Source organism: Phytophthora sojae, assembly GCF_000149755.1.
Source record: "Phytophthora sojae unplaced genomic scaffold PHYSOscaffold_5, whole genome shotgun sequence".
NCBI classification, from domain to species: domain Eukaryota; phylum Oomycota; class Peronosporomycetes; order Peronosporales; family Peronosporaceae; genus Phytophthora; species Phytophthora sojae.
The window spans coordinates 4,664,768-4,677,331 of record NW_009258119.1 but is presented as its reverse complement, the minus strand read 5'-3'; the positions used below and the strand labels follow the sequence as shown (position 1 = coordinate 4,677,331).

At 53.2% G+C, this 12,564-nt stretch overlaps 1 protein-coding gene across 1 annotated transcript; it reads right to left on the bottom strand.

Moving 5' to 3' along the window:
- Positions 1 to 53: 53 nt before the first annotated feature.
- On the bottom strand, positions 54 to 12,392 carry PHYSODRAFT_334024 (hypothetical protein; the record flags this gene model as incomplete). The annotated part of the gene is made up of 2 exons (XM_009531274.1): positions 54 to 6,913; positions 6,998 to 12,392. The coding sequence occupies 2 exons, from the start codon at positions 12,390 to 12,392 to the stop codon at positions 54 to 56; spliced, it is 12,255 nt and encodes a 4,084-aa protein (XP_009529569.1).
- Between the last annotated feature and the right edge of the window lie 172 nt (positions 12,393 to 12,564).

The window sequence follows — 12,564 nt, the reverse complement described above, 5'->3', positions numbered from 1 at the left end:
GCATTTTTATCTATTGACGACGGGGAGTATTACTCTTGTGGGGTTGGTTGTCCTTATGTGTCCAACATGCAGAGCATCGCGCAACCGCGGCGGATCCAGTGGTCAGGGCTTTTGTCGGTGGGCACGTCCAGAGCCACGACGAAGTTGGTCGAGTGACCCGTGGTGGACAGCGTGCCGGCGCGGATGGACGTTTTGTAGAGTGGACACTCGTACACGTCAGTGGGCTTGTACTCCTCCCGCCGCATGGGTTTGAGCCAAATGACAGGCATCCGGTCGAAGAGCTCGTTAGGTATGGACTCGGCCATCATCCGTGTGTTGCGGTCGTACCGCGCGCCCTCCATGAAGAGCCCAAAGATGTACACGCCGAAGGGCGGGGGTGCTTTGTACTGCTCTTTGTCGTGCGCCATGATTTCGCAGGATACGACGAGCGCGTCGATGGCGATCCGCTTATCACGTGAGAAGGACTGCTTCACCGCTGTCATGAAGCCTTGAGGGAAGAAGAAGCCTGACAACCAGAACGCGAGTGGCGGGCCATTTACGAGCCACTCGTTCGTGAGGTTGATTCGCATAAAGAAGTCTTCAATCCACGAGGCTAAAGGCTTCAAACAGGGATAGCCGGCGTTCTCCCATTCGCTCGGAATTTGCTGGATCAAGAAGCCGTTGTACATCTTCTCGAGAGGACCCGACATGACCACAAGCCCCTTGATCGCGCGCTTCAGCATCTCCAGCGTCGTCTTCATCACTTGGATCAACACGTTGAAGCGGATCATTTCCTGCGACAGGAACACGCCCAGCGAGTTTCGACTGCCACCCGCTGCCTCCTGGAATGTCGAAGGATGTGCTTTGCTCTCCATGAATAAGTCCGGCATTCGCTCCTGGATGGCTACGACCATCTCCATCACGATACTGTCGTTGCTTTGGGCAGCACCCCCGCCACCGCTATCGCCACCTCCACCCAGCATCCTCAGAGTTGTGCCCAGCAACTGGCCAGTCTCTTTTTGCTGGAAGGTGATGTCTGCGTTCGCGTGAAGACCGAAAATATCGGGGGCATCTGCAGTTGGCAATAAGCTCACGTACTCGCGAACGTTGGCTAAGGAACCTTCCGCTGGCGCATAGTAAAGTCCCGAGGCAGTGAACCGGTACGAGTCGTCCATGACTCCTTTGCAGAACAGCTTGCGCATGATACTCGAATTGGTGCGTTTATCCCATCGGTCGGTGATACGACCGCCGTACGAGATGTCAGCTACCATGACATTCAACGTCAGGTAGGGCACTTCTTCCTGCTCCTCCAGATACAGGCGAACCTGTTGCATACCTGTCTTCAGGTCACTATTCATCCACTCGTACGGGATGTTCCACCCAACAGCACCGAACTTGCGGCGTTCCAGACACACTGCGTTGTAGAAAGCCAATGCAAACAACAGCTTCTTGAACTCGCGTGGCTTCGTACAGCCTTCGTAGTCGGCCTCTTTCATGTCAAGGAACGTACGTCCAAGATTGGCCTTGATTCCCTTCGGAGGCTCGTTTGTGATCTTGATGCCGTTCTGCAGAATCGGCACAGGGAAGCGCGGGCTTGGCATACTCGTGAGCCACAACCGGAACTCCACGTGCATCTCCTCTGTCGCTGACTGCTCCAAGATCTGCTCCAGTCGACCAAGCCATGACACAGCCAAGTGACAGTTCTGGAGGCAGACCCAGTCTCCCGTTTGCTTGGCTTGCTTCATCAGAGCTTCCGCAATCGGACCTTGACCTTGACCAAGCGAGATGATCTTGAGACCAGCGCCATCCTTACCCTCTTGTTTCGCGAGCTCCAAGAGGTAGTCATTGATATCGGCACCGGGCGACAGTACGAAGATCAGAGGTGTCTCGGGCTTTGAGTCTCGGTAGCATCCACCCAAGTCAAACGGGGGCGACTCCGTGAAGAACTTGCCAAGCTCACGCCCGACGAACTCGCGCGTGCCGAAGACGAGCATTTCCTCTCGGAAGACACGTAGCACCAGCAGCTTTTGGAAGTTGGTCAGCTTCGACTCCCACGGCTCCGGTAGTTTCTCTGCGTGCGGTAAGTCAGCCAGCACCATTGCTTGTTTCCACTCCGTCGCGTGCTGCCCCACAGACGAAGGGAGGTCGGCAAACACTGACGAGATATCTTTCATGCCAATAACAGTCTTCCAAACTCGATCAGAAAGCCAAGATGGACGTGTCAGACCACAGGACTCCGCTTGTGCTGCCTGTATGGCTGAGCTCCTCTTATCGCCGACCAAGTAGAAGTTCCACTCGCTCGAGGAAATCGCACCGCGATGCAGCAAGATACTTGATGCGATCATGAAGGCGTAAATGATCTTGTCCTTCTCGAACAGCCCTCGACAGACATTCACGAACATCGACATGGTGATATCCTGCATCAGGATCTCCAGACGCTCCTCCAGCACTTCCGACTTGTTTGAGTTTTGCAAGCGCATGACGAAGAGCTTCTGGTAGAACTGCAGCGAGTACTGGTACATGGGATCCACGAGGGCAAGGTTCGCGATGGCAAAGTAGATAATGGAACCGCGCACAGCTACGCAGCGGTACCCTTCACGAGTTTGGTCAATTTCCATGGACGTCGTCTCGGCTTCAGCCATACGAGTCTTGATCGCAGACGAGGTGACCTTACTGTGAGCCAGAGTATCGATGAGCTCTTCGTCGTCCAGAATATTTCCCTTGGAGTTCTCCAGCATGTACAAAATCTTGTCCTCGATCTCCTTGAGCTGTTTCTTGTCTGCCGCGATGTTCACAGTGAGCTCGTTCTTCTTCTGCTCGAGGTCAGGGCGCTCGCTTCGCACGACATCCACCAGCAATTGGTCCTCAAGGCCCGTAAGCGTGACCGTGAAGTTGATGATCGTTACCTTGATGCAAATTTCTGGCATGTAGTGCGGGTTTGCCAATTTGGTGGTAATGTAGAAGCGGAAGTTGCCGCTATACGGAACGTCACTGTCACCGAGGTGAAGCAGGTTCTGACCGCCGCGCTTGAACACTTGCTTCAACAGTACAGGCTCCAGAGAAGGATCCAAGTCCTCCTCCACGTTCTCAAGCATCACAGGCGAACCGTACCGGATAGCATTCTCCAACGTACGGAGGAAGTCTTTTTGTGACAACTTGATAATCTGCAGCGAGCCTGCCGCTTTGTACATGTTCTTGATCCACTTGTTGGCTTGTCCTTGCGGGTCGATCATGAGCGGCCATCGACGTCCCATCGTCGTGAACAAACCATTCTCAATGGAAAACGTGTCAGCGGGCAAACCCATTATATTCCACTCACGAACAACAACAGGGTCCGCCAGTACTCGTTGGAAGGAGAAATGATCATCCACAGGTAAGTTGCTTGCCTTGCAGAAGCTGACCCATTTCGCTTGCAGCTCGTGTCGATATTCAGATGTGAATGGCCCAAGGTACGCAATACAACCTGCGGACAGGATCATATCGCCGACCAGATTGATCATGTCTTTCGCCAAGTTCTCCGCGCACTCTTTCCAGCGACCTTGTTCCTCGCCAAGAGAATCAATCAGACGTTCTGCGCGTACAAGTTGCGCTTGCGTCTTTTGCGACTGCTTCTCCAGGTCAATCTTCTTCTGTTGTGCTTCCTCCAGAGTGCGCTTCAAGTCCGCCACTTTCTTGAGCACAGCGTTCAGTCCACTTTGTTTGATGTCGAGCTGCTTCTGCTCCTCTTCGAGTCGCTGCTCTGCTCGCTTGAGGTTCTCCTTCTTCGGAGCAATGTTCTTGGCAACGGTATCGTACGTGTACATCGCTCTCACCCACATACAAAGCGAAGTAGCAGCAGTGGAGATACTACTGAGCGTCTCAGGCGTGAACTCTTCGTCAGAGATGAACTTCTGAAGCTGACGAATCGTCTTCGGTGGGATGTTGTCCTTGTCGAACTCCTTGAGTTTGTCCAGGAACTTCATATCGTTGAGCAGCTTCTTGGCCTCGTTCCATTCTTGCTTTGCACCGAAGAGAAGACACACCGCGTTCATCGTCACACCCACCAGCCGCGGCGGGTTCGTGAATGTCTTGAGCACCGTGATATCATCCTTCTTCAGCTGCGACAGTGCCTTGATCGAGGCGTAGTACGCGGGCATAGCCTCATCCAGATCCTTCTGACAGTCGTCCTTGATCACCTTCACTTCGTCGGCGATTTTGTTGGCAGCCTCCACATCAGCTTGAATCAGTTGCTGCTGCTTGTCAGCTTCTGCCTGGTCCTTCGCCACTTGCTCCAGCAGTAGTGAGGTGTCTTTTTGAGCCTTTACCAGCACCGGCTGTAGCTCTGTAAGCGAGCTCTTCAAGTTGCCGACGACCTCTTCAGTCTCTGTCAGTTTCTGCAAACCACCTCGATATCGTGCTTCTTTTGCACGAACAAGCTGGCGATGTGTTCGCAGCATATCCACATACAACCTGATCAGCTCCAAGTAGCTCGTCGGTGTAGTGTAGTTACGCCGCTTGAGCTGGGCGTAGAACCGAAGGGTAGCTTCCTCAACGCTCCGGTGAATTGTCACCGCCATTTTACACAATGTGTCGACGTGCGCTTCAATTCCAAGCTCCTCGGCATTCGTAGCGAAGAACCGATTGGCGACAGAGTTTAGTGCGTCTTCGGGCCACGCATTGAACCAGTCAATTGTACAGCAATTTACGAGCGAAGGGAACATGCGGCACCGGTTGCGAAAACCAGCACCGATAGGAGAAAACGCGAGCACAACGTGCAAATTATCGCGTACCAGCGTGACGTAGTACTGCAGTATGTCCTCACGCGTAGCCTTGCCGACCTGTTGCGCCAACGGACGAACAAGACCTACGATCTTCTCCACTTCGTCACTCGCATACAAATTCGGCACTTCACCGGTGTTGAGAATGTTGTTGATGTCTTCAAGAAAGGATTCGTGGACGATTTGTGCGTCTGAGAAGAGAAACACCACAGGCTGGTTCTGGGCCCCCGCGGTCATTAGAATCTTCTTGAGGTCTTCATGGAACTCGTTTGCGCCGTACCCACGTGTGATTTCAATCGAGAAGCACTTGTAGTCGGCCATGAAAGACGCAAGGCGTGTGAGACTCTGACGGCCCGAGCCACCAACACCGACGAGTAGTGCATTACCACGTGGCTGTCGTAGAACGCGACAGATTCGAGAGATGTGGTGCATAGCGTCGTTGAAGAAGACCAAGTGCATCTGGCTCGGGAACGTGATATTGTACTCTTCGAGGTACTCTGAGAGCAGCGAATTGAGTTGTCCGAGATCCTGCACAGGTCGATAGGTGCGATTCTCACGAGTCAGATAGTCACCGTACAAAATGTTCTCGAAACGTGAGGGGGGCCACGACACTTTGATCTTCTCTTCGATCAGCTGTGAACACGCTCCGTTGAACCACGCGCGGTCATCAGCGTCCACCAACCGATCTCGGAAAACTCGAGCTTCTTCATGCAGCCACAGAGTTAGCAGGCCGTCTTCGTTCGGGACATTCTCCTTCTTTACCATGAGTACACCCTGGAAAACCTTGGACAGATCTCGAAGGTTGAATGTATAATGCGACTTGGACGGTGTAGGCAGCATTTCAAGTTCAACACGTTGATACAATTGCACGGATGCGCTCACAATAGGTGCAGCCATGTGCGCCATCGCTGGCAATTCCGCACCGAGAAACCCACCAAGGATCGACGAAAAGATCCGCTGCATCACTTCACCCGACAGGTTGGGGATCCAGACCATGTGAAAGTGACGGATTAGACGTGGAGTCACTTCGCTCCGGCCACCTCCGGGTGGAGCACACGCAGCAGCAAACACCACGTCCTTGACGTTTTTGAAGAACATCTTGGAGGTGTCATAGAATCCGCCCTGGTCGATGACCTGCCGCAGCAGCTCATTCGGAGGTTGAGCCCCGTAAATTTCGAGTGCTGGCATGTTAAGATCGTCCACAAAGAACAACATACGCTTGCCCACCGGTGGGCCTAACAGGTTCTTGCGTTTTTTGTCCAACTTGAGCTCGAACATTTCGTTCAGATTGCGAGGTTTGGTTTGAGCTGAGTAGCTCATGGTAGATGCAATACAGCTATCCGTCTTGGCCATGTCGTCCAAGAATGACTGCACAATAACCGACTTGCCGACACCAGTCTCACCGCTGTAGAGCACGTGATGGTCAGCGAGCATGAGCTTTTCAAGAAGATATCGGAAGCGAGTAGTGTCTTGCGTGGGCACAACCATCGTGAAATACGACGCTCCAGGGACGAAGGTAAAAGTTGGCGTCTTATCAATCCACGACACCCACTGGCCCGTTGCATCATCAACCACCACCTCGTACACGTTCGTCACCGGCGCACCGTCATGACTGCTATCGATAAGCGAGCGGAACTGGCCCATACAGAAATCGTTGAATTTTGGGCGTGACGCATCATCAATGTTGGCCCCCACTGACCATGTAACAGCGAATACAAAGTACATGCGCACCAATCCCGCTAGGTTGTTGGCACCTGCGTTCTGTACCACACCACTGGCCAAACAGGAGGCAAGGAGATTCAGGCAGCTCTGCATCAAGTTGTGGTTGTTGCTTGGAACCTTCTCGCGGCAATTCTCACGAACAAATGCGATCGCAACAGGGACGTGGGTCTCGATTAATAGAAGCAGCATATCACAGAGCTCCGGGAACGTCGGTAAGATTGGCTCCAGCGTCGTAACTTTCCAAGTCCGCGCCAGCGACGTCATTCCAACATGAACTTGCTCCATGTACACCATTCCACATCGACTGACCGTAGCTGGAGAAGCCACACGGAGGTCTTGCACTTCGAACATCATGTGCAGTGTATGCGGCAGTTTAATTCGCTCACTATTCGACAAACACAGGGTCTTGTTGTCATCCAGCACAGTATTCATGTTCTCAATCCAGACGGCATCGACTGGGCCGTCAAATATCACCCAGTTACGGTTATCAGACTCTGCGGCTTCCTGTACACATTGCCGAACCAGTTTCGGTACGAGACCATCCGTCCATTCGTTGGTAAGGAGATTGAACTCGCCGTAGAGCTGTCCTGCCGAGATCGACTTCGGGTTGAGTATAAGGCGCTGAACTTCCTTGTAGAAGCCATCGCGGTCAACAACTCCATCTTGATAGAGCTGAGTCAGTGCGCGAGCTAGCACGTAACAATTGGTACTTTTCCCGCTCCCAGCTTCGCCAACGAGCATCATTCCGTGGCGAACCAGCTGCGTCTCGTGCACTTGAATAGCCTTGGTGATAAACGATGGCACTTGCTGCAAGTGCAGTGTGTCCAACTGCTGTTCAATGGCCTTCTGAAGCAAACCGTAGTCCACGAAAGGCACCACGACACCTGGAAAGAGATCGGCAATAATTCCTCGAAACAGCGGGAGATCTTGCTCGAGGAATTTGGGGACGTTACTATCGCGCATTGCTCGAATGAGAAGAAGATCCTCGTGCATCTCTGGCTCCTTCCGCTTGAGCTGACCAGCAGCAACCAGGACAGACTTCACAGCACGCATACCGAAATCGTAGTGATCCTGCTTCGACAATTGCTCACTTGATAGTGAATAAAGCTGTGTCATTTTGTGTGAGAGCGGCAACGCATTGGCAAAACCTTCGGAGAACAGCACAATCTCGGCAATCAGTCGGTAATCCGGCACCATCATGGCAACAGGGCGGAACAGTGCCTTTAAATTGTCCGGTAGCTCTGTCCGTCCTGCGTAGCCAGGATTCATCGTAATAAAGACGCCAAAGCCCGTGTTCAGCCTGATGAGATTGCCCTCAAACTCAAACTCGTCCACGTCGGCGACAATAGCTTGCTGGATGCATAGCACTTGCTGTGCAATCACGGATAGAACCTCGATATCGATACGATTGAACTCGTCAAAGCACGCCCATGCTCCAGCCTGTGCTAGACCCGAGAAGAACCGCCCCATAATCTTGTAGTCCAATCCATCGGAGCAATTGAACACGACACACTGCACTGCCAGTGCCTTCGCCAGATCTTTCGTGGTCTCGGTCTTGCCTGTTCCAGCTGGGCCAGCAGGCGCACCTCCTAGACGTAGATGCAGTGCGCCTGTGAGCGTCATGTAGCAAATATCAGTCAGCGGTGTGATCACAAGTCTTGGCGAATTGCCAAGATACTCGTAGCCATATATAAAGCGAGTGTTGGTCTGGCGCGCAACGAAGTTTTTCACATCCTCCTCCCAGTAATACCGCAGCTGTCGAGTCCATTCAAAGTCGCTGAGTGACGAAATGTTGCTGTCAGCGAGCGAACGCACCACATCTCGTGCGTGGACGTCAATTGTGATAATGGCACCCATCAGAATACGCTGCAGCTTGGTCAAAGACCCCCGAACCAGTTGCACCATACCATCGATCTGCTTCAAACTAAACTGTAGGAAGCCACCGACAGTCTGTGGGTCACTTCCGCTCTCCACTTGCGCAATAGCCTCCGTAACATTTCGCGTCCAGAAGACCTGATCTACGAGGATGATAACCTGCGCTGCGTATCCGAATAGCCACTCTTTTCGGTCAATAGCGTCCTCAATCGGATAATTCATGAGAGCCTTCACACCGTCTTCATACAGACTTGCACGCATCGCTTTCTCCACCTCAGTCAGCCAAGACTCTACTGGCCCCTTTGCTATCACGTGGTTCGGGAATATGACCAGCTCACCCTCGCCACTGACCATTGCGTTCACCACGTTGCTCGCTGCTCCAGGGGAATCATCGAAGCGAACACTCTTCATAGCGTCGAAACACTTACCCAAATGGGGTTGAACCGCGCGTGGGTCGCGCGTTTGCGATAGGATCTCCAGCAACTCATCGTTAGAAAGGAAATAAAACCGTGGGAACGCCATTCGCTTCGTTTCGAGGTAGTCCTCGAGGGATTTCTGGATCTCTTCAAGCAGTTTGTTCGACATTCGGAATTGGTCTAACAGCTCAGGACCTCCCTCCACTGATCTAATGACACTCGGGTCGGTCTTCGTTCGCAGCATAGTCGACTTCCAGTTCTTGTCAACCAAAGCAAATTTCTGCGCTTCTACCGGGAGCTGCTTCTGAATGTCTTCGGCACAGAAAATCGTCTCCAAGTACATCCAACTGCGCTGGCATGCGATCCACTCGTCCAGAGTATCAGAGAGTAAGGACAACCGCTTACTCCATCGCTCTACCTCGTCCTTCACGCCCATAATAAATCGAGACCCCATCATCGTCTGCAGACCAACCTGGTTATCTTCCAGCAGCATCAAGATATCTTCCAGGCTACCTAGGATAAACACGTCATTTTGGTCGCGGTGGCTCACGCATGTGAATTCCATTTGGTCCCAACCGTGCTTAATTTTTAGCAGTGATGCCTCGATCTGGGCCTCTCCCGAGGCTGCAGCCGACATTTCTCCAACCAAATCTTTCATATCTAGTACGTCGTACGCCACGAGGTTCTCCAGCGTAAAGAGAATACCAGGGTACCAGGGCTGCCGTAATGCCTTGAAGATCTTCTCCCAGTGACGGTCTTTCATGGCTGGGTTGCCCAACTCCAGAATGGTGGGCATCTTCAACTTGAACTCAGCGGTACGATCCTTGAGCACGGCAGTCACATCATTACTCAGCTTCTTGTGCAATGCATATGCGTCCTTGAAAGCTACGGCAACATCCTTTGAGAGCTCCTCAGCGTTAACTTCCACGAAGGGGCTTGTCATAGCACCCAAGTACAGCTCATTCCACTTTTCAACCGCCGTCCAAAGTGAGTCCACAGTCCCGAAGTACTCTTGTGTCGCCTGCAGGTTCAAATACTTGAATGGGGTCAGGTTGAACAATGTCTGGTACTCTGTGTACTGCTTGGAGAGTTCATCCAGCTGCGTCAGCCGCTGCTTCACACTCTCCAACTCGCTCTTCACAACCGACGGATCCTCGAAGTGGGTAGCGTCGATGAAGAGACCTCCTTGCAACTGGTTGTGTAGCTGGAGGACTTGTTCGTCCAAGCGCTGAATGTTGGCGTCTAACTGCTGCGTCATCTCACCTAACCGACTTGCAACAAAGGCATCAACGGCTTCTGTTTCTTCCTTGTAGCTCTCCTGGACGCTGCGTAAGTCGTCTAGCTGCACCATATCTTCTGACGAGATGCGCACACCGTAAGTACCTAGAAGTCGGTACAGCTCGTCTACCACATTTGTGTTCTTCGCGAGTGCTTTCTGCTTGGACTTTAGATTCTGCACCCGTTCCACATGGCCCGCGAATTCCTTCAGGTGTTGAGGACGCTGCAACAGCGACTGGATACGCTGTTTGTACTCACCCAGCTGGGTCTTGCACCTTGCACGCGCTAAATCTTTGACTAAACCCTTCATCGCGTCCAGCTTAGCCGTGGTCATCGGGATCAATGTCTGCTTTAGCTTGCGACTTTCCACGTGAAGAATACCAATCGTCTGCCCTGCTCGCATTTTCTCGAGCTCCTTCTCCCACGTGCTGATCTGCAGCATGTCCGCTTTCAGCGTAGTCACGGTGTGCGCACGCTGCGAATACTCCTCGAGATCCCAGACCTTGTCGTACTCGTAAATAGGACGCACGTTGTCGAAAATCTTGACGTACTCGGTGGCCTCTGCATAGTCACTTGCAATCTTGGCGACAAGTTCCTTGCGAATTTGTCCAAAAGCGACACTGCTAGTGATCGTCGAGCCTACATGGGGTGCATCAGCCACCGCGTTGCCCACATACGCTGCAAATGGGCGGAGGTATAGAACTCGCGATACCGAGTTGACCGTGCTCACGATATCGTCCGTCATTGCTATGACGATATGCTGAATCTGCTCGCTTGTTGGGGAAAATATCGTGGACTGCTCTCCAAAAAATATAGTCGTCTCAAACAGTCCTGTCTTGCGCGGGACCTTGTTGAGCTCGCACAAGAAGTTTGCGCAGCTCTGCACAGCCAAAATCACCAGACTCTCCACAGCAATACAGTCGATGAGTCGGATAAAGTCTGCAATCATACCAGCCTCCTCTGCGGCTCGGCGAAATAGTCTGCGTCGCTGCTGTTGCTCTGCCTTAACAGCCACAATCGACTTGGTCTTCTCCTGGCTTGTCCCCATGGAGCTAAGCGTCATGTCCGAAAGGAAATCCTCTTGCGGGTTCGATGTCTTGGTCAGGTTTTTCACGTCCGAGCAAACGCGTTGAATGATGGACTGCAGCTTCTCGATGCATATTTCAAACTGCTTGGAACCTTCGGCGCGCTTGGTCCCCTGATACTCCACAAACGCCGAGCTCTCGTATGTCTTTTGCGCCCGTAAATCCAGTAGGACGACGCCCATGAGCTCCGTGCTCATAACCTTCTTCACCTGAAGCAGAGGAACACAAAAGCTTTCCTTGGCCAGGAACAGCTTCGCACTTAATCGCTTGCGCTGGCGGCAGTAAAGCTTGAAACGCACGTTGGCGCACCACAGCGAGAAGGCCTTGTTCACGAGATAGTGCTTGAAAAACCGCAGCGACGTCAGAACGTTGAACATCGTCGACTGACGCATCCACTCGGCAAGGGCGATGAACTCTGATGGGCTGCCGGCTGAAACGTGAACGAGGCCACTAGATGACATGGTGAAGTGCTCGTTCGGCGTGACGTCGTCCTGCGCAACTACCATGAGGTCATACGGTCGGAAAGCTAGCCCAGTCTCGGCACGGTTCAGGTGCACAAACTTGATCTCGCTGTCCGATCCGTTACGCGCGAAGAAAGCGATAGCGTCCTCACCAGTTTTCAGGAACGCTGTTGCCGATGCTGCCGCAGCTTCAGCGGCCGCGTCGGCCACAACCACACTGGAAGTTCCAGTTGCAGGATCGTGGTGACCAATAAACAGCGAAGGTCGTCGATCTCGCTGGTTGGCCGCAGCCTTCTCCTCCTCGTCCTCACCCTCTCCATCGCCAAATGACCGAGCGAGCGTGGCTCGTAGGAAACGTCGAGGTGACGCCTCTCGCTTCGGCCGTCCCACGTCGCCTTCCCACGAAATTCCACTCGGCGCTGGAACCGCGTCGCCCGCTTTCGCCGCTGGTGAAGCCGTCTGCAAATGCTTTGGTGACTGTCCCGCTGGAGGCTTCGCTCGGTGCGGCTTGATCTTCTTCTCGGGGCTGCGCAGCGTGCCTGGAAACACCGGGATCTTCTTGGGCGACGTGTACTCCTCCGCTGTCGTGAACGTGAACTTGTGTCCGTCCGCCGCTACATGATCCGCAACCGCCATAGGTGACTTCATCGCCGCCCTCGCTCCCGCTACCGCCTGCAGCGGCTTGTTGGACGGCAACGTGCTGCCGAAGCCAGAGCCACCATCGAACTCGAACGTCGCGTCCAGCGTCAAGTCATAGATCGAGTTCCCCGCCAGCTGCGGCGGCCGCGTCCGCGCGGCCTTCCCCTGTCTCCGCTCCATAGCTCAAGGAGTCGCCAACCAGCCCAAGCTCTTCCACTGCCTGCCTGCTCAACCAAACAGCAACAAAAAAATAACCGACAGACCACCGAAGAGCCTCTCAGCATACACGCAGCAAATAATAGTACATGCAACACAGAGAGGGGAAACAAACACACGTTAAGGATATTCTACT